This window comes from Triticum aestivum, chromosome 3D, assembly GCF_018294505.1.
Source record: "Triticum aestivum cultivar Chinese Spring chromosome 3D, IWGSC CS RefSeq v2.1, whole genome shotgun sequence".
In the NCBI taxonomy this organism is placed as follows: domain Eukaryota; kingdom Viridiplantae; phylum Streptophyta; class Magnoliopsida; order Poales; family Poaceae; genus Triticum; species Triticum aestivum.
In genome coordinates, this window is record NC_057802.1 from 496753460 (window position 1) to 496769177 (window position 15718).

The window sequence follows — 15718 nt, forward strand, 5'->3', positions numbered from 1 at the left end:
TGCTAGTATCCATGACCTCACGGGTCATTTCCAGACTAAGTATTTATTCTGCTAAGACATGTTGGCAATTAGTGGACCTATACTTTCATGTTGTATCTTGGCTGCCTTTGGTGGATTATAGTGGATAATCGTCCAACATTTGATAAACATCTGTGATGATGCTTACTGGTAACCGCTGAAATGCACATTTATCATATGCTCGTCATGATAAATGGAGGACAATTCTTGTATTGTCATGTTAACTCGAAAATGTGTTAGAAAAAACATGACAATCACACAAAATACAGGAAGAAAAAAAAAAAACCACACAGGTGAACTAAACACAGGTGCGCGGGACCTAGAGACAAAAGCCGAGGTCGAAAGTTACTCGCGTATCCAAATCAAGTTGCTAAAATGCCAGGTAGAAGTCTAGCTTGCCGAAATTTCGGTGATTGTTAGCGATGCACATTTCACAGAGATGAAGGCGAACATGAATGCTCTATCGACAAGGTCAGGCCGACTTCGATATGGGAGCGGTAACGTTGGCGTGTCGACGGCTCATTTTAACGACGACAGTGGTCGTTCGATGATCCAGAAACCTTGATCTGATTTTTCATTTTGTTTGAGGTGCTTTACTTCTGATGAACCCTGTAATAGATCTGCACGAAAATTAAACTCCTATGCAAAGTTAAAGAAGCAGACGCGGCCGTGGGGTGGGCCGTCCATGCACGTACGCAAATGAAGAGTCACACAGACACGGCGCAGGGCACAAAGCCTCGGGGATCGGCACTGCTGTACTAGAGTAGTCAGCAAGCGAAATACCCGGGCAGCATTCAACTCCGATGTTCAGGTTGCCCCTTGCATCCGCCGCGGCCACGGATCCTGTGGCCTCCTCCTCCGCCTCGAGCGCTCATGTCGGGTGGGGTGCGGGTGCGGCGACGGACGCTCGGGGCCGGTCGTACATCCAACCGGGGGCCGGCCGGGGCGAGGCGATGGTCCCTGCCGCCGTGGTGCCGTGTGGAATGAGCCTCGCCTCGGGACGGACGGACGCGCCGCGCGGTGCAAGGGCTCGGGGCTCGGTTGGTACGCCGCTCGCATGCATGCATGCACGGGCGCGCGCGAGAGGAGACGCAGGCTTTTGTTTTGTCCGTGCTCTCGGACGTGACGTGCTGATGTGATCAATCATCCCTTGTCGTGTCCTGAATCACGGTGTGGTACACCACACTAATTGCGTACGGGTACTTAATCGTAAGCCTAGCTAGCTAAAAAATCCCGGTAGGCGTGTAAAACACTCGATATCCAGCACAAACCACGATGGATTGCGTAAGCCCTGCGCCCTGCAGGCTGCAGCGCGGAGCCAGTATCCCGCCCCCAGGTGATTACTCTAACGAGAGCAGTACTGTACTGCGGTGGTTAGCACACTTGGTAGTACTACCTGCTGATTTAATTTGCTGCTTAAATGGTGTCCTGACTCCTGACAGGCAGCGCGTATCAGGTTTGATGATGGCTGGTGTGGTGACGGGGTGACGGCCTGCACCCTCACTGGCCGGTCTTAATTTGAAGCTTCACTGCGTGCTGCGGTACGTACGTATACACTTTTCTCTTACCTTTTTCGCACATGAAAAGCTTTTCTCACAGCTGATCAAATGAGGATCAACGTACGCCGTATCCGTGCGTACGTGACTAGACGTTTGAGAGCAGGCAGGTCTACTGTCGCGCCGCGCCCAGTCCGTCTGTCCGGCCAGCAGGGTCAGCCGCGACACGTCACGTAGCAAATTTTACACACGAAGCAGCAGATCAATTAATGTGCACGCACGCACACACGTGGCCCGTTTCCCGTTCCCGTGTTCGCGCCATAAAATTATTAACCCAGCACACATCACACAGCAGCAGCAGTGAGCCAGTGATACCCATGTTTAGCGCAGCGGCACGTACGCAACTCTGCAAAGCAATAGATGAGCACGCACGTACGTGCCGTGGCGCGCATGCATGCATGCACGCGCTGCGCTGCGTTGCGTTTGCCGTCCGCGATGCCTGCCCACTTGCCCACCACCACCCCACGCCCTGCGCCAGTTTCCTCGAGCAGATCATGGAAGCATCGACCGCGTCTCCCTCTGGCCCTAGCCAGCTCTGCTCGGCCATGATGCCTCGGTGAAAACTTGGCAAGGCTGTTCCCTCCCGTCACAAGGGGGCGCTCGTATTGGTAGGGCTTAGCTAGGAGTGGGACTGTAGAAGCGGACGAGAGAACGAGAATCTGCCCCATGCATGCAGAGCTGATGGGCCATGCGCATGTCTCGACCCAACACGTACGTAGTACTACGCTCCGTCGCCCATGCACCCGTTCAACACCGCTCTCGAATGTCTGGCTGGAGCTGCGCGGTGCGCAACCGTGCATGCAGCCAGAATCGTGTGAGGACTGTCAGAGGCGTTGGTTCGTCGCTAGCTAGCTAGCTGGTCCCGGCAAATCCGCGGGATTTGAGCTTGGGTGTAGTGTATTGATTAACTAGAGCCGCGCTGACAGTGAGATCAAGCAATGTTTATTCCTAGCTTCACTGCCCGAGCTCGCTCGCTCGCCGGCTAGGTGGGTGGGTTGTTAGCCCGTGTGCAAGAAACAAGATCCACTGGTAGCATACAGTACTAGAATATCATTTGGAATTAATGGATGCTATGCATGATAAGTATGGGAGTAGCGCCAACAGCTCCCGTGCATTACGATTCGATGCCCTAATGCCGTATTGACCAATCCATCCCGGTTTGGAGCTAACCATGTCGACGAAACCTGACATATTCTCTCCCGCGCGCGCACAGGCAGCTAGCCCTGGCTGAAACCTTGAAAGCCATCCGTCCGCTTGGGCAAACGCATACGCAAGGCCAAAACGGATGAGAATGTGCAGAGATTCCCTTGTACAAGTATTATACTTGCACTGCATTATAGTTTTTGTTTAGGCACTCTACTGCTGAACTAATTAAGCTCTATTTCTTCGTTATTGTGTGTGTGTGTGCGCACTGTGCAGTGCAAGTGGAGCGCGCTCGTGACCACCACCGGGCTAATCCACCCGCTCTTTTAAGCGGCCTTGTCCTTTCCCCCGCCCATCCACCCATATATCGCTCCGGCCGTGCCACTCCCTCCACTTAACACCAGCTTACCATCACTCCACTCCTGCACAGTCCTCTGCACCAGCCAGCGCACGGCGAGCGCGCGGGGGCGGCCGGCATTGGCGCCGTAAGATGGCGAGCGGCTCCGGGGAGCACTTCCTGAGGCAGCTGAGCTCCAGCAACGGGCTGCAGGCCGCGCAGGACGGGTACGGCGGCGGCGGCGGAGGGAGGAGGAGGGGCTCCAGGCGGTGGTCCAAGAAGCGGGCCGGCGGGAGAGGGTACGGCGGCGGCGGGAAGGGGGAGGCGGCGGCGTCGGCGTCGGCCGGGAGGAAGCGGGTGATGGTGGTGGTCGACGACAGCTCCGGGGCCAAGCACGCCATGATGTGGGCGCTCACCCACGTCGCCAACCGGGGGGACTTCCTCACCCTGCTCCACGTCCTGCCGCACTACGGCGCCGGAGCGGAGGAGGCGCCCTCCCTCGCCAACTCCCTCGGCACCCTCTGCAAGGCCTGCAGGCCTGAGGTATCATACCTTCCATTTCTTCTCTCTGAGTGTTCCTCTTTTCTGGGACGAAAATACTTGCATTTTGCCGAGCGTATCCCGGCCACTGCTCTGCATCAGGCAGCCAACGGAAGTTGTACATGCATGCCATGTAACTATCTGAGTGCAGCAGCACTACTTCGAGCTAGCTAATTGTGCTTCTTCTTTTTTGCTTCAAGTCGCCATTTTAAGGAGCTTGTCTCTAGTCTCTACAGTCTAGCTTGGTTCGGGGTCCCGCTTTGGAAGCATGCCCAAGAGATTCATTCCAGGAGTAGTTCACAAAAAGTTTGTGTTTTACCAGCAATACAACATGTACTTCGGAGTTCATTTATTTATTGAAAAGGAGTTGCACTGTACTCCATGTTTACTTGTACAGTAGTTCGTAGAAATCAGACCTAGAGAAAGAAAATGTCTTGATATTCTATATAGTCATGCAAGCAAGTTTCATTATCTAAAATTGCAAGCATGTTTACTGGCAGCTCATACAAACTTCGGCCTAGAGAAGATGTCCAAGCATAGTGTTGCCGCCAAGAGTCAATAGCGTAAAGTTTCGGTTTACTGGTTAATCCCGCCATCCTGATGTTCACATGACGAGGGAGAGACACCTTCAGTACTTGGTTAAAAATGGTGAGCCTATCCATCTGGTTGGCCCCTGTATTTTATACAGATCAGATCAGATCAGATCAGAAACATACACACATAAAAAGGGAATCACCGCCCACTTTTCATGGCCGCGGGATGGATCTCGGAAGGCCCAAAGGTCCCTCTCAGCCCGCATAAAGAACGGATTAGCAAGCAAACAAGCCAGTGGGGGCTCGTCCCAACCCCAAGCAAAATCCCACCTAAACCGGCCGTAAACCAGGGCATTACTGCGTACGAAACCCAAGCCTGCCGGCCGTGATTTGCTTTGGTTGCTTGAATCGAAAGTCAGAGCCTCAATGCGGCACAGTACACGAGTACTGCTTCAGTGTACCGTACGTTGCATGAACTGTTCGTTTGTCCTCATGCCATGGAGATGGGTTTCGTGTGTCCTCTTGCTTGCATTTTGTCTAGGAGGGCTCATGGTGTTGTGTGTGGATGCTGGTAGGTGGAGGTGGAGGCGCTGGTGATCCAAGGCCCCAAGCTGGGCACCATCCTCAGCCAGGTGAAGAAGCTGGAGGCCTCCGTGCTGGTGCTCAGCCAGACCAAGCCATCTACGTTCTGCTGGCTAAACTGGTAAGCATCTATCTATTCTCGCCACACATCAGACATCACTGTATCTGTCTACCTTTTCTTTTTAAGAATACTGTATCTATCTACCTTATCACTATTGTGCGCTTGTGTTAAAAATGTGAGGCTGAGGTCAACTGTGAGTAGATAGAAACCTACCGGCCGGGAGAATCTATCAACTATCATGGTGTCAGCCTGTACAGTGCAGTGTGTGGTGCAGTTTTTAAAAGGTGGTAGTTCAGGGTCATTCATATCTGGATCCCGAATCCCAACAAAAAACTTGAGCTGCACTGCTACTCCTACATCTGCATCGTATTTACATCTGTACGTACTGGTATCAGTTCCCTTGAGCCTATCCCTCCAGGAAAAGAACACGGTAAACCACCACTAGCAGATTTATCTTACCGGCAAGTGGATTTGCATTCGAGTGGGCGATCTTGTGCGAGCAAAGCCTTTTATGATGATTGATTGACGAGCGGGTCCGGTCGAGTCACGACTCACAACCGACGGCTCCTGGGCAGGCTCGATCGGGCTCACACCCGTTCAATGGCAGCAGGGTCCATCCATGCGTGTCTTTCCGGAAAACACCACCCGACTGCTGCAGATCCATGTGCCGTCCATAAATCCCAGATGCTTTTCCTTGTCCCCTTTAGCCGCATCTCTCAACTAAGTAAAGCAAACGGCCTATAATTGTTGCCGTCTTCGTTCATTCATGTCGACAAGAGATGACAACAACGATGTAGTGCTAGTAAAGTGTCATGTGGAAACCGAGTCAGGTGGTTAACTTTTCGTCTTGTCATCACTAGCTGCTTGTACTGCTAGACCTTGTCTGAACGAAGGAATGGGAACGTGTGTGGTGTGGTGTGGTGTGGTTGCAGCTTGGCGCGGAGCAGCGGGGAGGAGCTGGTGGAGCAGTGCATCAACCAGGCCGAGTGCCTGACGCTGGCGGTGAGGAAGCAGAGCAAGGGCGTCGGCGGCTACCTCGTCAGCACCCGGTGGCAGAAGAACTTCTGGCTCCTCGCTTGACCTGCCCATCCGCCATGGCGCCATGTCCACGACGATGTTTTTATAGAGTGTTTGCTGCTGAGTTTGTCTGTCTGGTTCGTTCCTGCGTGATCCTCATTTTTTACTCCCGTACATCTGTCATCCTGTGTTCTTTAACCCGTCGATCGAGTATAAAAAATAAAAAAGATGTCCGTGCAGGCGTGCAGCATGCGGCCACGTCGTTCGTGTGTCGCTGCGGTGGATCGTGCATGCTGCTGCCCCATTGTGTTGTACTGTAAAATGTAAAGTCTGAAAGAGTCCTAGGATTTGACCCTCCTACAGCCTTGCCGTCTTTTCAGCGTGTGTAATTTGTAGTACCAACTTTTTTTTAATCTTTACTGCTGCGAGACTGTAATCTGTACCTTGATGTACCATCATCGTGTTGTGTTGCACAAAGGACTGATGCTGTTGTTGAGTGCTCATTGCTTGCTCAGGCATGTTTGAGGCTTTCATTGCTGCATGGTTTGCACCCAACAAAGTCACTGCGGTGGCATGTGAAAATTGGAGATCTAAAACGAACGAGCTTGGCATCGCGGTGACATCCAAAGAACAAGTGTCGGCCGGGGCCTGGTAAAGTGGTAATTCGCTCCAAGTTTAGGAGCAGGGGGTGCGGTGATGCATCATTGTCTTGGCTAGGGCTAGGCATGGCCGTGGTCCACATGCGGCTGTTGTCTGCAGGGATTCCTTCACTGAATCCAATCCCAGCATGGTCGTCGGCTGGGGAGCAACCGGGCAGGAACCCCGATCGTCGCTTGAAGGCGCGGATCGCAATGAAAAACCTAACCGAAATCTAGGCATGTGAGCGCCCCGGCTACAACACCCCCACTCGCAGGAAGGACCAAGCCCATCGAGCCACGACCCAACAGAGCCCGCAGGCCGAACCAGCGCTTATGTGGCCCGGAGTGGGTGACGGCCCAACCTACCTCTACTTAAGCGTGGCACTTCAACCCTAGAGACTATCCAGAGGATCACGGCGGCGGCGGCACCTGTTCTTCTCTGTTCCTCGATCCCCTTCTTCCAATTCTTGTACCAGCCACTGTAATCGCTACTTGAGACTCGAATTCGTGAGCCAGTGTAATAGATCGAGAGATATACTACTGGGTACCTAACATCTGGTATCAGAGACCAACCCATCCGCCGCTGCAGCGTTCTGGCGCAGTTCGTGGAGACCAGATCGCTTCGTCAGGCTCGTGCCCGTCTCGTCGCCATGGATCCCTCGATCCAGGCCTTCCTCGAGCGACTGGAGTCCACCCTGAAGGAGCACACCGCGGCGATCCACGCCTCCAACAGCAAGGTGGACGAACTGGTGGCGTGGCGCCCTGATCTCGAGCGACGCGTCGCCGATCTGGGCGATTCCGTCGCCGCCCTTCAGCTCGCGCGCCCGGTCATCACCAAGGAGGGCGCGGCAACTCAGGCGGCCGCGTCAAGCGATCCACCACCTGCGACGGCCGGTGTACACATCGACACCGCGCCTGGCGCAGTAGACGATCCCATCGGGCAACCAGGCCACGGCGTCTTCAACATCTCTCGGGGGTCGCCGGCGGCGTCCTTCCAGATACCGCCGCCGCTCCCGGCAAACGGTCAGATCGATTCCTCTGCACTTACCCTTGCATCTCCTTTCGCTCACGCCAGCCAACTCCTCGCGGGATTGGGCCAGGCGCATCCTGCAATCGTGTTTCCAGTGTTTGCGGGCAAAAATCCTCGTCTCTGGAAAACACTCTGCGAACAGTACTTCGGCATGTTTGGGATTCACCAGTCATTCTGGGTGCCCATGGCTTCACTAAATTTCTCGGGTCCAGCCGCTGTTTGGCTGCAGTCAGTTCAGAAAAAGCTATCTGAATTTGACTGGGAATCTTTTTCGTCTCTGTTATGTACGCATTTTGGTAGAGATCGTCATCAGTTGCTAATTAGACAGTTCTATGCTGTTAAGCAAACATCCTCAGTCACTGATTACATAAAGCGTTTTGAATTGCTTATCAATCATTTGAGCTCTTATTCCGACTCGATTCACCCATTCTATTTCCTCACTCGTTTTGTGGAAGGTTTACGAGCTGACATATCGCGGTGGTCCTGGTTCAGCGACCACCGGACTTGGACACCGCTTGCTCCCTCGCACTCTTGCAAGAGGAGGTGATCCAAGGGGCACGGGGTGACATTCATCAGCCATCTACGTCCAGGCCGCCAGAAGCACTGCCCCGCAGCAGTGTGCCTCTGCCACTGTCGGCTCCACCGGCGCGTCTTCAAGCTCATCCAACGGCCACAGACCGACGTGGTTTGGAAGGAGCACAAGAAGATGCGGCACGCCCAGACGGTGGCCGTTCCGAGCCAGCAAAACTCAAGGCGCTTCGCGATTATCGGCGCGCGCAAGGGCTCTGTTTCAAGTGCGGCGAGCGCTGGGGCCAGGAACATGTCTGCCCCACGTCTGTTCAACTTCACGTCGTCGAAGAACTTCTGGACTTGTTCGGCATCAACTCAGTCCTCGACGGCAACGCGTCGTCACCAACGGATGCTGCATCAGAAACAGTCATGGCTGTCGGTGTCAAAACCGGCGGATCTCGGGTAGGGGGTCCCGAACTGTGCGTCTAAGGCGGATGGTAACAGGATGCGGGGGACACGATGTTTACCCAGGTTTGGGCCCTCTCGATGGAGGTAATACCCTACTTCCTGCTTGATTGATCTTGATGATATGAGTATTACAAGAGTTGATCTACCACGAGATCATAGAGGCTAAACCCTAGAAGCTAGCCTATGGTATGATTGTTCTTGTCCTACGGACTAAACCCTCCGGTTTATATAGACACCAGAGGGGGCTAGGGTTACACGGAGTCGGTTACAAGGGAGGAGATCTACATATCCGTATTGCCCAGCTTGCCTTCCACGCCAAGGAGAGTCCCATCCGGACACGGGACGAAGTCTTCAATCTTGTATCTTCATAGTCCAACAATCCGGCCAAAGGATATAGTCCAGCTGTCCGAGGACCCCCTAATCCAGGACTCCCTCAATGGCCATTTCTCGATCAGCACTGTCAGGCGGAGTGGCCCCGAAAGCTTTTCAGTTGCGCGCCTGGATACAAGGTCGCGAGGTCCTGATGCTTGTGGATTCGGGCAGCTCTACTTCATTCATCAACCAAGAGCTCGCCAAAACGATAGCGGGCACGCAGCAGCTGCCCCGCCCCTGCAGAGTACGTGTGGCAGATGGAGGCGAATTGCTCTGCACTGCGCAAGTGCCTCAATGCGCATGGACTACTCAGGGCAGTGAGTTTCGCACAGATATGAAGATTCTAGCTCTGGGCACTTATGATGCAATTCTGGGGATGGATTGGCTTGAAGCTCACAGCCCCATGACAGTTGACTGGCGCGCCAAATGCATTCAGTTCATGACAGCGGAGGGAGTGGCCTGTCTGCGCGGTCATGATTCTGACTCCCCTACTTGCCACTCCATCAACTTCGTGCAGCTTCAGAGCATGTGCAAAGCAGGGGCTGTGTCACATATCATATATCTGTGCTTGGAGGATCAGTCGTCGAACAAGAAAGAGGCTGTCCCAGCCTGTCTCCAAGAAGTACTGGCAGAGTTCCCAACTGTGTTTGGCGAACCAGAAGGACTGCCACCGAGGCATGAATGCGATCACCGCATTCCCCTAATTCCTGGTGCGCAACCTATCAACATTCGTCCTTATCGCCATAAACCTGATCATAAGGATGAAATCGATCGGCAAGTGGAAGAGCTTTTGAAGGCAGGCGTTATTCAGAAGAGCTCCAGTCCGTTCTCCGCACCGGTGATTTTGGTTAAGAAGAAGGACGGGACGTGGCGTTTATGTGTGGATTATCGCCACCTTAACGCGCTGACAGTGGTGGGCAAGTATCCAGTGCCAGTCATAGAAGAGTTGCTGGATGAATTGCACGGCTCCCGCTGGTTTTCCAAGCTCGATCTCAGAGCAGGGTATCATCAAATTCGACTGGCTGAAGGAGAAGAGTACAAGACAGCATTTCAGACTCATGCAGGCCATTACGAGTTCCTCGTGGTCTCATCTGGATTGGCCGGAGGCCCTGGCACGTTCAATGGAGCAATGCATGGCACGTTACGGCTTGTCCTGCGTGATGGAGTCCTGGTTTTCTTCGATGATATCTTAGTGCACACTGAAACTCTGGAAGAACACAAGCTGAAGCTCAGAGAGGTCTTGGGTCTGCTACAGAAGGATCAATGGAAAGTTAAGGAAAGCAAGTGTGCTTTCGGGCAACAACAGCTCTCGTATCTGGGACATGTCATCAGCGCAGAAGGGGTGTTGATACGTCTCCAACATATCTATAATTTTTTATTGCTCCATGCTATATTATCTTATGTTTTGGACATTATTAGGCTTTATTATGCACTTTTATATTACTTTTGGGACTAACCTATTGACCCAGATCCCAGTGCCAGTTCCTATTTTTTCCCTTGTTTCAGTGTTTCGAAGAAAAGGAATATCAAACGGTGTCAAAACGGAATGAAACCTTCTGGAGAAGTTATTTTTGGAAGGAAAGCAACCCGGGAGACTTGGAGTCCACGTCAAGAAAGAAACGAGGGAGGCACGAGGCAGGGGGGCACGCCCTCCACCCTCGTGGGCCCCTCGTGGCTCCCCTGACGTACTTCTTCCGCCTATATATATCCATATACCCTAAAAACTTCGGGGAACAGAATAGATCGGGAGTTCCGCCGCCGCAAGCCTCTGTAGCCACCAAAAACCAATCGGGACCCTGTTCCGGCACCCTGCCGGAGGGGGGAACCCTCACCGGTGGCCATCTTCCTCATCCCGGCGCTCTCCATGACGAGGAGGGAGTAGTTCACCCTCGGGGCTGAGGGTATGTACCAGTAGCTATGTGTTTGATCTCTCTCTTGTGTTCTTGATTTGGCACGATCTTGATGTATCGCGAGCTTTGCTATTATAGTTGGATCTTATGTTGCTTCTCCCCCTCTACTCTCTTGTAATGCATTGAGTTTTCCCTTTGAAGTAATCTTATCGGATTGAGTCTTTAATGACTTGAGAACACTTGATGTATGTCTTGTCGTGCGTATCTGTGGTGACAATGGGATATCACGTGATTCACTTGATGTATGTTTTGGTGATCAACTTGCGGGTTCCGCCCATGAACCTATGCATAGGGGTTGGCACACGTTTTCGTCTTGATTCTCCGGTAGAAACTTTGGGGCACTCTTTGAGGTTCTATGTGTTGGTTGAATAGATGAATCTGAGATTGTGTGATGCATATCGTATAATCATACCCACGGATACTTGACGTGACATTGGAGTATCTAGGTGACATTAGGGTTTTGGTTGATTTGTGTCTTAAGGTGTTATTCTAGTACGAACTCTAGGGTTGTTTGTGACACTTATAGGAATAGCCCAATGGATTGATTGGAAAGAATAACTTTGAGGTGGTTTCGTACCCTACCATAATCTCTTCGTTTGTTCTCCGCTATTAGTGACTTTGGAGTCTCTTTGTTGCATGTTGAGGGATAGTTATGTGATCCAATTATGTTATTATTGTTGAGAGAACTTGCACTAGTGAAAGTATGAACCCTAGGCCTTGTTTCAACGCATTGCAATACCGTTTGTGCTCACTTTCATCATTAGTTACCTTGCTGTTTTTATATTTTCAGATTACAAAAACCTAAATCTACCATCCATATTGCACTTGTATCACCATCTCTTCGCCGAACTAGTGCACCTATACAATTTACCATTGTATTGGGTGTGTTGGGGACACAAGAGACTCTCTGCTATTTGGTTGCAGGGTGGCTTGAGAGAGACCATCTTCATCCTACGCCGTCCACGGATTGATAAACCTTAGGTCATCCACTTGAGGGAAATTTGCTACTGTCCTACAAACCTCTGCACTTGGAGGCCCAACAACGTCTACAAGAAGAAGGTTGTGTAGTAGACATCAAGCTCTTTTCTGGCGTCGTTGCCGGGGAGGTGAGTGCTTGAAGGTATATCATTAGATCTTGCAATCGAATCTTTTTGTTTCTTGTTTTAGCAGTAGTTTAGTTTATAAAAAGAAAACTACAAAAAAATGGAATTTAGTTTGTCTCATACGCTTCATATTTTTAATATCTTTCGTGAGTATGATGGAAAAGAAAATTGTGCCAAAGTGTTAGAAGAAGAATGCTATAAAATGTTTGGCACTAAATCTTTGAATGATGAGCATGGTTGCAATGTTGTTAGTATGAACTCCTTGAATATCCATAGTACTAATGATGATTGCACTAGTTATGATGAAAATGCCTCCTATAAACATGTCAATTTCTGTGGAGTGCATTGGGTTTGCAAGTACACACCGAATAGGGAAGATAGATACTGCAAGAGGCATAAGCATTTAGAAACTAAATTGTTGCAAGAAAGGCTAGATGATTGTGCTGAAAGTTTAAATTTTCTTGGCCGTACTTGTGAACTTTGCAATGAAAGTGGTCATTTAGCTATCCGATGCAAATTGTTTCATGATCTAATCGTGTCCAAAAATTGTGATGAGTTGATTTCCCTTGCACATTATAATGAACTTAGCTTGCTTATGGGTTGCGAAGAAATGAAACATATAACTAGGCATCTTCCAGAATTTGCCCGTTATAAACCTCTTGGTTTTGATCTAGAAGAAATTTATATGTATTGTGCGGTGAATTGCATTGAAAATCCTTATATTGCCAATTACATAAAGAAAAGAAAACAAATAGAAGATGAAGAGAATACTAATGAAAGGGAAGAGACTTCCCAATATTCTCCTATTATTTCTTATGATGAATCAGGTAACGAGGAGGAGCCTTCTATTCAACCAATCTCATTAATAAGGAGCTCCAAAAAGAGGATTGAACCCACACATGATGTGGTGGAGAAGAAGAAAAGAAAAAGGAAGAGAGGTAAAAAGATATCTCTCCCAAATAATGTTGCTCCTATTATCGTTGTGCCTCATGAAAATGAAGATGATGCACTTGATGATGATCTCGTTATGCCTATTGCTTCTTGTGATGATTATGATCGGGAAGATAATGATACTTCTTATGATCTTGAAAATCTTTTAGGCACTTGCTTGGAAGAATATGATAATAATGTTTGCTATACTATTGGTGCTATCCATACTATTAATGATGAGAGTGATTGTGCTTATGATATGAAAAGGCCCAAGCTCGGGGATGCTATGTTTGATGAAGATGATGTTTTTGAGAATATATTTGCTGCAATTAATGTTTGTCCCAAGCTTGGGGATGCTACGTTTAATGAAGATGATATTTTTAGCCTCCCAAGTTTTGATATGCAAAGTTGTTATGATGATAGCATGACTTCTACCTATGATGATTATATTGATGAAAGTGGGTTTGGAAGAGTGTCAACTTTAGGAAGTAATGATCCCACTATTTTGGAGGATGTTGAATCTTATTATGATAATTAAGAAAGTGGATTTGGAGAGGTCATGACTTTATTTTCTATGCTTGTAGATCATGAAAAGAATGCTTTAGGTGCTGATTATATTGTTGAATTCATTCATGATGCTACTGAAAATTATTATGAGGGAGGAACATATGCTTGTAGGAATTGCAATAATATCAAGTTTCCTCTCTATGTGCTTAAAGTTTCGAAGTTATGCTTGTTTTGCCTTCCTATGCTAGTTGATTATTGTTTCCATAAGTTGTTTGCTCACAAAATCCCTATGCATAGGAAGTGGGTAGACTTAAATGTGCTAGTCATATTCTTCATGATGCTCTCTTTATGTTTCAATTCTTATCTTTTATGTGAGCATCATTGAAATCATCATGCCTAGCTAGGGGCGTTAAACGTTAGCGCTTGTTGGGAGGCAACCCAATTTTTATTTTTATTCTTTCTTTTTGGTTCTGTTTAGTAATAAATATTTGATCTAGCCTCTGGTTAGATGTGGTTTTATTTTTTAATTAGTGTTTGTGCCAAGTAGAACCTTTGGGAAGACTTGGGTGAAGTCTTTATGATCATGCTGTAAAAAACAGAAACTTCAGCGCTCACGAGATTAGCTTCAACTTTTTACTGGAGAGTGATATTTAGTTGATTCTTTTTGCATATGATTACTAGACAAATCCCTCAGGTACACCAATTTAATTTAGAATTTATTGAGTTCCAGAACTTTGCGTTAGTTACAGATTACTACAGATTATTCTGTTTTTGACAGATTCTGTTTTTCGTGTGTTATTTGCTTATTTTGATGAATCTATGGCTAGTAAAATAGTCTATAAACCATAGAGAAGTTGGAATACAGTATGTTTAACACCAATATAAATAAAGAATGAGTTCATTACAGTACCTTGAAGTGGTGTTTTGTTTTCTTTCGCTAACGGAGCTTACGAGTTTTCTGTTACGTTTTGTGTTGTGAAGTTTTCAAGTTTTGGGTAAAGATTCGATGGTCTACGGAATAAGGAGTGGCAAGAGCCTAAGTTTGGGGATGCCCAAGGCACCCCAAGGTAATATTCAAGGACAACCAAGAGCCTAAGCTTGGGGATGCCCCGGATGGCATCCCCTCTTTCGTCTCCATTCATCGGTAACTTTACTTGAAGCTATATTTTTATTCACCACATGATATGTGTTTTGCTTGGAGCGTCATTTTATTTTCTTTTGTTTTGCTTTTTGTATGAATAAAATACCAAGATCTTAAATTCTTAAATGAGAGAGAGTCTTCACAAAGCTACATAATTACTTAACTACTCATTGATCTTCACTTATATCTTTTTGGAGTAGTTTATCATTTGCTCTAGTGCTTCACTTATATCCTTTTAGAGCACAATGTTGGTTTTATTTTGAAGAAATAGATGAACTCTCATGATTCACTTATATTGAGATTCTTAAATAGCATGGTAATTTGCTTAAATAATCCTAATATGCTAGGTATTCAAGAATAGTAAAAAAAAATCTTATGAGTGTGTTGAATACTAAGAGAAGTTTGATGCTTGATGATTGTTTTGAGATATGGAGGTAGTAATATTAGAGTCATGCTAGTTGGGTAGTTGTGAATTTGAGAAATACTTGTGTTAAAGTTTGTGATTCCCGTAGCATGCACGTATGGTGAACCGTTATGTGATGAAGTCGGAGTATGATTTATTTATTGATTATCTTCCTTATGAGTGGCGGTCGGGGACGAGCGATGGTCTTTTCCTACCAATCTATCCCCCTAGGAGCATGCGCGTAGTACTTCGTTTCGATAACTAATAGATTTTTGCAATAAGTATGTGAGTTCTTTATGACTAAGGTTGAGTCCATGGATTATACGCACTCTCACCCTTCCACCATTGCTAGCCTCTCTAATACCGCTCACCTTTCGCCGGTATCATACACCCACCATATACCTTCCTCAAAACAGCCACCATACCTACCTATCATGGCATTTCCATAGCCATTCCGAGATATATTGCCATGCAACTTTCCACCGTTCCGTTTATTATGACACGCTCCATCATTGTCATATTGCTTTGCATGATCATGTAGTTGACATTGTATTTGTGGCAAAGCCACTGTTCATAATTCTTTCATACATGTCACTCTTGATTCATTGCATATCCCGGTACACCGCCGGAGGCATTCACATAGAGTCATATCTTGTTCTAAGTATTGAGTTGTAATTGTTGAGTTGTAAGAAAATAAAAGTGTGATGATCATCATTTTTAAAGCATTGTCCCAAGTGAGGAAAGGATGATGGAGACTATGATTCCCCCACAAGTCGGGATGAGATTCCGGACAAAAAAATAAAAAATAAAATAAAAGAAAAGAGGCCATTAAAAAAGAGAAAAAGGCCCAAACAAAAAAATGAGAGAAAAAGAGAGAAGGGACAATGCTACTATCCTTTTACCACACTTGTGCTTCAAA

The 15718-nt window shown here is 48.1% G+C and overlaps 1 protein-coding gene across 1 annotated transcript; it reads left to right on the top strand.

Moving 5' to 3' along the window:
- The first annotated feature begins 3089 nt into the window (after positions 1-3089).
- Positions 3090-6290, top strand: LOC123079942 (uncharacterized). Its single transcript, XM_044502776.1, has 3 exons — positions 3090-3597; positions 4703-4830; positions 5703-6290. Exons 1-3 carry the CDS (start codon positions 3208-3210, stop codon positions 5848-5850), a joined length of 666 nt encoding a protein of 221 aa, XP_044358711.1. The 5' UTR covers positions 3090-3207; the 3' UTR covers positions 5851-6290.
- The last annotated feature ends 9428 nt before the right edge of the window (positions 6291-15718 follow it).